Raw genomic sequence first — 12,804 nt, 5'->3', positions numbered from 1 at the left:
GTGTCTCTAAATTACTCCAAAAAAGATGTATATTATGAAGTAGTCAGCCTTGGTTTTTGGATGACTAGTTGACCATTCTGACCGATCCCTAGTTGATGGAGACTTCTAATGAGATCTTGTTGCTCCAAGGCCTGCTCACATTCTTCATGTTAGGCTGCATCAGCATGTCTTCGGTCAGGGGGAAGGGTGCTGGGTAATTATGTTTTTCTTTTGTTTGGTGCTGACCTTTTAATTCGATTTGCTTAAGGCATAAGAAGCCCACATGTCAGCAGGATGCCTAACCGAAGACACCACAGTACTTTCAAATCAACAGTGAGAACCGGAACAGTTCACTTAAACAAACCACACTACTTGAACAAATCAGGACATGTAGATTACTCTGGTTGTTGTGCATCCATGGCAATGTCAACAGCCTGCCATGGATGTGACTTTGTTGACTGATGATCTTATTCAGATACAATTAAACAGACACACAGGGTCTAAAATGTACTTTCTGGCACACCTGCCAGTTAAGAATTCTCCAGTTATAAATATTTACTGACCACCATAAAAGTTTTTGCAATATTTAGCTTTTTTTCCCCCCACAGACAATTAAATTATTTAGCTGTTTTTTTCATGTCAGTGGTTTGAATGTAGTAAAATTAATATGAACTGACATAAATTGGACTTAATATTCTTATCATTCTTACAATTCAATTTAAAACATAAATAGTAGTAGTAGTAGTTCGTAATAACTTTTCCAGCCAAGTGATGATTTTTATTTACAGGCCAATATTTACTCTCATTTGGCAACTGGTGAGTGTAAATTTTTAACCCTGCCTGCAGACCCCATGAAGAGGGCCATCTTAATTTTTTCTACTGGAAAAAGATAGTATAACATGATATTTATTATGATCAATGCAAGCAGTTGAGGTATAACGGTAGTTATCCTCTTATACATCCTTTGTCATGAGCTATGAAGCACGTCACAGATGCTGCAATGATTGGCCGTGTTTGAAGCATACAGCTGTGGCTTGGTGCATTTGCTGTGTTCGTGTGTATTAGCATGTGTGTGGTTAAAGCTGCGCTTGTGGTTTTTCCATGTTTAGCAGTTGCAGGTGGCTGGCTTGATGAGGCATTGTACCATTTATTCTCGGGGTGTCTTGATGAACTCACAGAAGTCACAAATGTCCTCTTCGCAAATGTTGTTTCATTTCATATTTTAATGTATATTTTAAGCTTGAAAATGAGGTCAAATGGAAAGAAAAAGTGTATATTGCAAAGTGGATATCGTACCCCTAACAAGACTCGACACATTTGAATTTCACCCCTCATGCATTCTAAAAATTCTTATTGCAGCATCTGTTGTAGTTCTTTCAGTGCAAACTAGCGACAGTGGTTTGCTCTGGTTTGTAGCGCTACTTCTTAGCTAGCCTCATTTTGTAGCAGTTTCTTTTTGGAATGTTTCTAAGTTTTGGCTACACAACTTATCTACAAAACAAACAAAATCTAGATTCATTTTAAAGTTAATCTGTATTGCAAAGTTTCTGAGGTTTAGCTACATGTCAGCTACAAAATCAAAAGCTGGATTGATTTTTGTAGTTCATTTTTATCGGTAAGTTTCTAAGTTTTAGCTACATGACGGCTACAAAAACAAACAAAGCTAGGTTCATTTTCGAGATTATTTTTATTGGTTAGTTTCTAAATTTTCACTGCATGACAACTAAAAAAAAAGAAAAAAGCTAGATTCATTTTCTAGTTTAGTTTTATTGGTAAATTTCTAAATTTGAGCAACATGACAACTACAAAAACAAACAAAAGTTAGATTCATTTCAAGTTAAATTTTATTGGTAAGTTTTACGTTTTAACTACATAACAGCTACAAAAACAAACAAAAGCTAGCCTCTTTTTATATCAGTTTTTTTCACTCTTTTTAACTTTGTTTTTAATAATGGTGGCTTGAAGAAGGTCAGGACCTTTTTTAGTTAGCTGGCTTTAGTTAGAGACTTGCTACTTTCATGGTTGTTGTAGAAGCTAATGTGAAGAAAACGCTCTCTGTTCAACACATGATGCAGGCTAATTTGCTCTCCTTAATTATAAACAGAGGAATGGTGGTTTTGGGTTTCCAAAGAAGCAAAGACCTGTCATGAAACGTAAGCTGCACTTTGAAGTTTGCTTTTGCACTGAGTCTTGGACTAAACTTGTTCTGCTAAATTTGAGCTAAACGCAAGTAGCTAAAAGACTCACTCCCACAGTTCTCTCAGACGAGGCAGCATACCGAGTGTTGTTTTAAGCACAGGGCGAAAAGGCCAAGCACTCCTCCTTTGGCACATTGACTTGTGAGATCCTGAAATAGACCAATGAACAACCAAAGTATCAACAGTACTTCGAGAACCCCCGTGAGCCTGCTTCAGGTGCCAAAAATGCTTCCTGAAAAGATGGATCCTATATTCAGATGAGCCAAAAGATTCTGGGGAAGATAAATTGGATTTTGGGTATTTTAGATCTTCTGCTTAGAAAATCTACCAAGGATTAACACACATCAGCTTTAAAATATCTCCAGGCCTGCATGCGGCATTAATGATTTGAAGGATTTAATAAATCAACCATGAATCCTGAAAACCAAAATCCTGTGTTTGTTTATAAGACAAAGTGACCTGATAAACACAAAGATGCAGGATCACACAAAGACCGGTATCATCGAATCTGAATCTCCATGTCTTATGGACACAGTTGACACAGTCACCAGGGTGGTCTTTGTTTCATTTGTTTATGCTCTCGCCTTTGGCACTTTTCCTGGTCCAGCACCTGCTATCCATATTGGGCCGCCATAGTCTAAAAGTGGCCCGTGGCTGACTTGTGCATGTTAGCAGTAAAAATTAAAGATATTTACAACCAATGAATGTTTCTGGCTTCTAATATGTGTTTAAATCTTTTTATTAAGGTATTCAATGAAACAATCCAATAGTTATTGTTACATACCATGATTTCAGTTATATATATATATATATATATATATACATACAAACCTAAATAACACATAAAAAACTGAACGTACAAGCACAACAAACATTTATGGTACAAAACAAAACAACCCCTTACCTCCCTCCCCACCCTAGGGACTTAAATCATACCACACTAATGGTGCAGCCAACACCGCATGATTACTCAGCCTGCATTTTCAAGATATAGGAGAAGAGTAGACCAAATTTATCCAATTTATTTACCAACAGGAATCTATTTTTTTTCCAAATGTAGTACCTTAATAAGTCCCGACATTACCCACCCCGGCCTTAACACACCCGATGTCTTGCCTATACCTAGAACCCTTCAGAGTAAGGCGCGACCCCGCTAAGGAAGTAACAAGAAAGAAAAAACAGGCAAAAAAACAAAACAATAAACAGACATGAACAATCACTACGTCCCTTTCTAAACACTTCTAACAGTAGAAGCCTAAAACAGCCCCACAAATAACATATATTCTGAAATCCAGAATTAACACTTTGAACACTTGAACTTATTAGAAATATGCTGAATATCAGTGATAGTACAAAAAACACTGGTGTGAACAGCCACCAGAATATTAAACAACCTAGAAGGTAATCTCTGCGAAGAAGCACATACCTTTAAATGAAGGAAAAAAAAGTCCTTAAACCTGACCATTAAACCATTGTCCTGTTATTTATTACCCAGAGCGCCATTGTTAGTATCAACCACTACCATCAGCATCCTTTCGGCCAGTACCAAAGTGCAGCTTGGCGAACTCTTCGGCTTTTCTCGCATCAGTGAACACGGTCTCTGTGCCATTGAAAGTTACTCTCAACTTTGCTGGGAATAATGTTCCATACCGCACCCCTGGCTTGTCACGGAGTAATTCTCTTGCTCTATTGAAGGCTGCTCTGCGCTTTGCCACTTCAGGAGTAAAATCCGGAAATATACGGATCTTTTGGCCATTGTAGATTAGGTCCCGTCGTTCTGCAGCTTTCCTGAGGATAGTTGTCACGTCCCGAAAATAGTGGAGTCGCACTATGAGTGAACGCGGCGGGTCGGTATCATTCGGCCGCGTACGCAGCGCCCTGTGTGCACGATCTACAAGTGGGTATTCATCCACGGACAGCACCTCTTTCAGAAGCTCAGAAACAAATGTGTTCATCTCCTTGCCCCGCTCGGCCCCCTCTTTTAGACTGACAATCCGCACATTTTGTCTTCTAGATCGTCCCTCTAGATCCATGCACTTATCTGTCAGCGCGTTCACTTCTGAGCATAGGCGTTTCACCTCTGATTGAAGCTTGGATATAGCATCCGATGAATGTGTGGACGATTGCTCTAGATCTGCGAGGGTAGAGCCATGTTGCGCTGTAGTAGCTTGCAGGGCCTGAATAGCCGCCTGTGTTTCTGATTTAAGAGCGGAGATTTCCCCTCTTATAGTAGAAGCCATTTCTTCAATCCGAGTGTCGATCGTCTGGCATATTTCTACCTTGGTAGCTCGTAGATCGGAATGTAACGAGTTAATGGCCTCCAGAATAGTAGCATCTGTCGATCATTGCGAAACCTCGTCCAGCGGCCCAGCGTCGTCAGGAGAGCTCGGTGGAATGAGGCCTGCTTCGCACTGCTTTTTTCCTCTTGAGGTTTGTTGCTTTGAAATCACTTTCATCTTGTCACCAATAAGTATGTAACAAACTTAAACTAACTATAGTTTAAATTAAACTTTTTATGCAGATATAGTCCTTCAAAATGTCAATTTATCTTTTATTTTTGCGCGAGCTGTAGAGGAGTGCGACCTATCGACCCATGGCTCGCTAGCGCCCCCTCCCTGGCTTCTAATATGAAGATAGCTTCCATCATGAACATATTTCTAGAGGCCTATGTATGCATCATCAACAAAGGGTGGGCTTGGTTACCCTTAAACAGCCTTTGGACGTAGCAGTCAGATTCCTAAACTTTATGCATGTCGCTCAGATCAAAGGGTCACCATAACTGCTTCTCATGCAAGTTAGTCATATGACCTGGCCATAAATGCCCTTCCTACACCCTGGGATTCCACCAGTAGGGAAGCAAAGTCGGTTGTACTGACTGATTTCTTGTGATGTAGTTTGTGGCCTTGCTTTACACCTTCACCTCCTTCTCAAGTTGTCACCGACTACGGCATTAGGAATAGGACATGGGGTGTGTGTTAACAAGTTTAGAATGTTGGTAATGTAAGTAGAGCCTAAGGTCATTTTTGTTGGCAAGAATGTTTGTATATATAGTTTGTCTTTCACTTTTAACAACTCTAACACCTGTCAGTTGTTGATATGCAGTTTTTTTTTTGTTGTTATTTGTCAAAATAATAAGAAACAGTAAAAAAAATACAATAACCCCAAAAAATGAAATTGAATTAGAGTGGTATTTCATTTATTTATAATTGTAAAAACAAACCTAGAGCGCACAGGAGTTAATCTCACAATGTGGATTCAGTCGTGTCTCCAAATCACTCCGCGGCTGTGATCATCTTCAGCCAAAAAAAGCAGCTGACTGGCATTTGGCAAGGGCACCATGTGGCTTTTGCAGTCTGGCCAATGAAAACATCTCTCACTAGGATGTCCCACTGCTTGCGTCACACTCTGAAGGCCCTGTGTGTCAGACAAAATTTTGTGGCCTAGCATAATAGCTAGGTAAATGCATTGTGGGAATGCTAGCTTGTTACTTTGGTTTTAAATAGTATAAACAGTCATTCTGCTTAGACAGCCCTGTCAAACTTATGTCAAGCCCCTCTCTCTCTCTCTCTCTTGTTTATTTGTTTTAATCTTATGGTTCTTCCTTCACTCTCACTCTCATGGTCTCATTCTCATTAACAAACATCCTATAAATAAGTGAAGATATCTAAGACGGAAGGTCGACTTTCTTCTTGTCACGCCTGGCAATTTGTTGCTGGTGTCGGGTGACAGTGTATTATAAATAGCTTGTTCAGACAGACTGGGGGTGATATTCCAGCCCAAATGAATGTTTTTGTTGTATTTTGTTTGTTTTTGTCTGGTTTGTTTACTTGTTGCTACTTGGTTTGAGGCTACGCACCTCAATGTAGTATATAAATAAATATATATGTAAATAAATCATATTATTTGTAAATAAACATTTTGGTCAAAACAGTAATTTAATTAAATACTAAGTCTAAGGGCTCTATAGAAATTGTTTATTATTTATTACATTTATTTTATTTTTGTTTTGTTTTGCTTTATTTTATTGTATGTTCACCTTCCAGCCAAAAACAGGAGTTAATAACATAACCACAATTCTTTCAAAAGCTATATTATAGTAGTTGTCAATACCATAAATTACAAGTGACATTTTAAGTATCTGAAGAGTAAAAAGCTCTTACACACACATACAGACCCACCCTAGACACATGTTGAACTTTTATGACTGTAAAGTTAAAATTATGTGGGAGGGGAAAAGCTAACCTTATTTATTTATTTATTTTTTAAATTACTTGTTAAACAGAACTGGAGTAATTGGATTGAGTATATTTTCTGTTTTTATTCTGTCCTTTTGTTTGTCTTTCATATTATTTCTTTATTTATTTAGTTAGTTTGATGTTTTAGTTAGTTTTTATACTTTGTTTCATGTTTTATTTTATTTTATTTTTCCGAGGGATAGTAGGGGATGGTTTCTTTTTCCGTTTTCTTTTGTCTTTTTGTATTTGTTTTTCATTTGTTTGTGTGATTGTTTTATTTATTTATGTTTGTTTGTTTATTTGTATGTATATTTCATTTTTTATTTTTAACTTTCAAAAAGAGAAAGTAGGGACCTGAACAATATGTAAGCACTAGTAAGCATTTACCTAGCAACACCCTAAAACATCCTAGCAGCCTTAGCGATGCCCTAGCAACCAACTACAACAACATATAAACCACTCAAAACACCCTGGGCAACCATCCATTAACAGGCACAATGCATTACTGTAATTAACTAAAGATTTATCTTGTAACCACTGATGTTATTGAAGCATTTTTGCTTTGCGGGGGAACTGGTAGCATTGTGATCTTATCTTGTTTCACAAAGAAATAAAAACTAAAACGCAACAGCCCCCCTTCTGCAATTAAGGCAGTATTTAGAGTCAAAAAAGGAATACATTTAAACCGTATCCCCGGAGCACTTCCACAGAGGGTCACAGTAGATACAGTGTTATGGAATCCAGTGCAGATGTTTGGCACCGGTTTTGTAATCACTACTCCGACTGAGCACTTGAAAGCTTTTCAGCAATGCATTAGAGAGCATGAAGAATGGCCCCACTATCGTCCGCCTCAGGTGCACCGCTGTCAGCCCGCTAGAGTACACTTTCAACCCTTTGTCTCTCAGCTGGAGGTCCATACTTTTTTTTTGGTTGAATCCAAATGTTTGGCTGCTAAGAGGTCTTTATCGGCAAAAATGGCTCAAATGCTTTGAACCCAGATGGATGTGCAACTGAGATGTTTTGGTCAAGCAAATGTGCTGCTGGTGAGTGTGGACTTACACATTGGGTTTTTTTCTGCATTGACAGAAAAGGCACTCGCACACCAACCCTCGCAATGCGTGTTGTCGCAATGACATCTCATAACTTTAGTGATACAAGACAGGCCTCCTGGCAGCCCTCATGGTGAAGAAGAATGTTGTTTTATAGTATGTCACCTCTGTCTCCGGCTGTTTCCCTCTTGGAAATGGAAATGAGTTGTGTTCATGCAGGAACATTTCTCAGTAATGATATCCATCTCCGCTCAACCATAGGCACTTAAAGGCAGGGTAAGCGATTTCTGGTAGCCAATGTTGATATTTGAAATCACCAAAACAAACACGCCCCTACCCCAAAAGTGCCCCTATTTTGATAGCTCCGCCCCACATATACGTACGCAACCCAGGCAACTCTCTCCAGCGCTGGAAAGCTGATCCGATATTTACACGGGTCCTACTTCTTGCCTTATCATTTCGCAGACGTTTTCCTCTTTTGTTTTTTATCCGCCATCTCTATCTTTCTGTCACTCAGCTCGGCTAATGTCCGTCCCATGCACTGAAAGCTCTCTCCTCCACATCACCAGTAGACACGCCCCTTATTGCTGATTGGCTACAAGTTTGTTTTGCTATTCGGCCCGAATCAGTTTTCTAAAGTGTTTTTGAAAAATTACATGCCCTACCTTTAAGTCTCCTTTTTGTCTGTTGATGTGTGGCTGCCAAAATATTAAGCAAGATCCTTTTTTTCGTTGTTGTTTTTTTTTTTTTTAATCAGTGTGAAGATGATTTAAAGGAGACCTCCCTGTTTGATATGAGATAGATAGCTAGTTTGTTTAGTCATAATTGATTTATTGTTGACAAAGTTGTGGAAATCTTGTGGACATCAGCATCACAAAAGCATGACACAATATAATATATTTCTGTCCAATGTTTATTTTTTTTGTCTCATAACAGCTCATGATCGCAGTGAAACCGTGCGGGTCACGCTGTGCCAGGCCCGGCCCGGTGGCTCAGTGGACCATGTGGCTGAGGAATGCTTCCAGTTCGTGCAGGACCTCGCCCTGGACATGGCCCAGTTCCTAGTGAACGCGGTTGGGAAGACTGAGGGAGCGTTACTTCTGGACGAGTGTCAGATCCCCCTGAAGGAGTGTGAGAGGTTGGATGATACTCTGGCTCTTGCTCTTAGACATCTGCCTCTGCCGGCGGGCTGGAGCATCCTGGGCACAGACTGGGACACGGGCACTTGCACTTGCACAGGCTTGGGAATTGGTGAGTAGGTGCTGTTTTTGAGATTTTCAAACTTGACTGTGGGACAAACTCCAGCACACTTGAAGTTTCTATTGAGTCAGAAGACCTTGATTAGCTGGTTCAGGTGTGTTTAATTAGGGTTGGAGCTAAACTCCGTAGGACAGTGGCCCTCCAGGAGCAGGTTTGGACACCTCTGGACTAAAACAAGAAATATTGCTCGTTTATATGGTTTTCTTTGTAGCTACTACTGTTTTGCTAAGCTAAAACATATTTAAAGTTCATTTCTATCAATGCTTTTCAGCACTGAATGCAATACAAGTTAATTTATAATTAACAGTTTTCTCAACTCTTTCACCATCCTGGTTTAATATTCTCAACAAGCTTGTCTCATTGCATTCTGGGATTTTCTCTGCAAAGTCTTTTTGCCATAAAATTTGGCAAAAGAATGTATTTTAGAAGCCAGCACAATTATGCCGGTGTCGCTTTGAAAGTGTCTTGTAAATGACTGCTTATTATGACTTGAGCTGCTTTTGCAACCAGTGAGAGCTAACCGAAAGAATCAGTTTTTTTCTTTTACATAATTTGCATGTTTTGTAAGGGTGGGTTGTTCCAAGGATTTTAGATGTTGTTAACATCTGTACAGTGAAGTTACAATGCTTAGACCATGGGCACTGTGCCTTCATGGAAGGCTTTCAGTATAACTGTTTTATTTTTTGTATTTTTATTTTTAAGTTGTGGGTTTTTTTCAGACTGTTAGTCGATTCTAGCCTTAGTCCATTTTTCTCCTACTTGTATTTATATCAAGCCAGGAACGCTATGTCAGATAATCTAAAAGCAAACATTCCCACCCTAATAAAGTGCTCTTTTTGGCACGGAGCATTTACTCAGACTATTAAGTCAGGCTGTGGACTTGTTTTGGGCCTGACATAAGATGCATGTGATAAATGGCAGGAACTCTGGTGTGTGTGTAATATATATATATAATGTTTTTTTTTTAAGAAATTAATACTTTTTATTAAGCAAGGATGCATTCAGTTTATCAAAAGTGACAGTAAAGACATTTACAATGTTACAAAAATATATTTTTAATACATTCTTTTCTTTTGAATATTCTATTTATCAAAAAAATCTAGATAAAAATGTATCAGTGTTTCCACAAAAATATTAAGCAGCACAACTTTTAACACTGAAGTGATAAATGGCAGGAACTCTGGTTGTCAATGACTTAGATTTGTGTTTCATGTGGATTTGGCAGAAAAGTTCTTATAAAAAGAGTTTCCTGTGTTCTTCGTGCTCTCTGATATCCATAGAATTGTGACTAGTATTTGGCCGAGGATCTGCAAAGTGCAAACCCCTCAAAGAATCGGCCCATGTTTGTTTGTTTTCATAATCGCTGATTATGATTATGATTATGATTATATATTAGATAAAATATAGCTTTGCCGTCACATGGATTAATTATATTAAAATTTATTTTAAAGGATTATTTTAAGTTGTTAATATTTTACAAAATTATTTTTGAATAAATAAATGCAGTCTTGCTGAGACTTCTTTAAAAAACATATAAAATATTAGACCTTTATAAGGGTCTAATATTTATTTATTTATTTGTTTTTTTATTTTTTTATTGTTAGAAATATTCATCATTACAATATTATTATTTAATGAATATTATTCAAATATTTGATTAGTTTTTTATGAATTATATAAATATTTATTATTTATGTTCACATAATGTACTATGCACTGTGTGACCATCTACATTGTCAAGTGTTTTCAGAGGATTTGTACACAGCACACGTGCCAGCAGAAGTACAGTTGTATTGTATTTGTTTTATTGTGTCACTTGCTTTCAACCATGCAGGAACTGAAAGGGGTACTGAAAATAAACTTTCGGTTGATGATTATAATTTGCAACCTGAACAAAGCCAAACAAAAGATAGAAAATATATCAGACAAATGCTAAAAGCTGATTGCAGTCATAAACAACCAATTGCCTTGGGAAGCCGCTGTTCCCTGTCCCACCATGGTGGAAGTTTTTGTATGTTTCCTTCCTAGCTGTAATCCTCTGGGCAGAAATATGAGCTTGTGTATATTAAGTGTGCTAGAATGAGTGTGTGGATCCGGCTGATGTGTGGATCCAAACAATTGCACAGCCAGGAATCATTCATCAGGGCCGCTGACGCAACAACAGATTCCCGGCTCTCATGTGACCAAAGCTTGTCCTCTAAATTAGACACAATCTGGGTCCATGTAGGAGGTTTGGTGAGAGCTGGACCGTAGGCAGCGAGTGATAACAGCCAACAAAGGCTAAACAGGCCCTGTGACATCATAAAAAGCACAGGCTAATCTCTTATAAACAGCCTTGGTCTTAAATAACTCATTCAACAACTGAAAGCACTGATACCTATTAATGCAAAGTTCAGCACCCTGAGCAAAGAGAGAAAAGACAATAGCAGGTTTTATCTGGTACCTGGGCACATGTCGGTAACATTTTGTATTTCCTGCAGATTTAGATCAAGTTGCTGTAGATGTAGCGTTTCCTTGAAATCTTGTTTTTAGTAAGTTCTCAGTGGTCATTATGCTGAATAAATGTATCAGAAATACAAATTCCTAGAGTTGACCTGTCTGTTGAAGGAGAGGCGAGCTGTGTAATGACTCCCCAAGCTCTGGCATTTGTGGCAGCTGGTGCTGGGCACCTGGACCAGCCCTGAAACCAGAGCTGCACGCGGGCATCTCGCCCAGTGCATCAGTGGGCCTGTACTGCCAGTCTTCCATAAGTGAAATTAAGCACATTATATAAAAAAAATAAAAAATGTCTAGAAGGCTATTCCAGTGTGTAAGATGCCAACTGAATTTGCTGCTATTCGGACACGTTGCATGGCACATAGTAGATGATAATAATGAAAAATGAGGCAATGGGATTTAGGGCTGAAACGATTAATCGACATTATCGACAACGTCGACAATAAAAAATTGTCGACAAATATTTTTGTTGTCGAGTAGTCGTTTGGTCTCATATGGCCTAATGCAGTGTTGCCCAACCAGGGTGCCGTGTAAAAAAATCTTTTTAAAAATCTTTTTAAATTGCTAAAATGTTAAAAAAAGCATCTATTATATAATATCCATTTCTGATGTCGCCAATAATAGCCCTGCACGGGCCTCAAATTTAGGCCCTAGCCCGGCCCTGGCCAGAGACACTCAGGCCCTAGCACGGCCCGTGTCCGACAGCTTATAAGAATTACCAGCCCGAGCCCGTCTTTTTTCCCCCTTCTCCCAAAACAGCTTATACTACTGTTTCAGCTATTAAAATAGTTCAGTTTTGTATGTAATGGCAAAGTTATTATATTTCGTTGTTTTTTTTTTTTTTTAGTTAATTTCGAAAAATGTTTGGAGCATTTTTTGTTCGTTAAATATAAGTTTTTGCTTTTCGACCAAGCAGCCAGCGGCATACAGTGAGCCTATGTTTGATCAATTTAGCCTTCTCAAATCATCACGACTTGCCTAAAATAAAATTTATAGATATAAAACAGTTCAAGCATATAACAATGTTTGAACGCTAAACCTAAATAAATGTGCGCTATATCCAATAATAGAAGCTGAAGCGCGCTTTGCAGGACATGGAGGCACCAGCGCAATCACTTGCATTTTTTTTCAGTGGATACACCGTTGATCATAGCCTATGTTTGATCAATTTAGCCTTCTCAAATCATCACGACTTGCCTAAAATAAAATTTATAGATATAAAACAGTTCAAGCATATAACAATGTTTGAACGCTAAACCTAAATAAATGTGCGCTATATCCAATAATAGAAGCTGAAGCGCGCTTTGCAGGACATGGAGGCACCAGCGCAATCACTTGCATTTTTTTTCAGTGGATACACCGTCATTTTTGTTCATAATGGTAAGAGTAATACATCGTTCGTAACTGTAAAGGGTCTACTGTTATTTGTGTGCACTCTCACACTATCAACAAAACGTTGTGCTTTTATAAAATAAAGAAAACAAACATGATGCGCTTTCTGGCGTCTCGTCTTGAACAGGAGTGCTTCACAAAAATTAACTGAAACTCAGCGAATACATGCCTCACAGACATGATAAATATATCTAT

General features: G+C 38.4%; 1 protein-coding gene across 6 annotated transcripts in view; it reads left to right on the top strand.

Moving 5' to 3' along the window:
* Positions 1-8,431: 8,431 nt before the first annotated feature.
* LOC107701631 (A-kinase anchor protein 13-like) overlaps positions 8,432-12,804 on the top strand; it is a 68,915-nt gene continuing 64,542 nt past the window's right edge. For all 6 annotated transcript variants that reach the window (XM_016503711.1, XM_016503703.1, XM_016503694.1 and 3 more), the window contains exon 1: positions 8,432-8,712. In XM_016503711.1, coding sequence (XP_016359197.1) covers positions 8,511-8,712 — 202 coding nt within the window. In that variant the 5' untranslated portion in view covers positions 8,432-8,510. The remainder of the gene's footprint in view (positions 8,713-12,804) is intronic.

This window comes from Sinocyclocheilus anshuiensis, unplaced genomic scaffold (assembly GCF_001515605.1).
Source record: "Sinocyclocheilus anshuiensis isolate Anshui unplaced genomic scaffold, SAMN03320099.WGS_v1.1 scaffold729, whole genome shotgun sequence".
NCBI lineage: Eukaryota > Metazoa > Chordata > Actinopteri > Cypriniformes > Cyprinidae > Sinocyclocheilus > Sinocyclocheilus anshuiensis.
The sequence above is the reverse complement of the archived record's forward strand: the minus strand, read 5'-3'. Positions and strand labels throughout refer to the sequence as shown.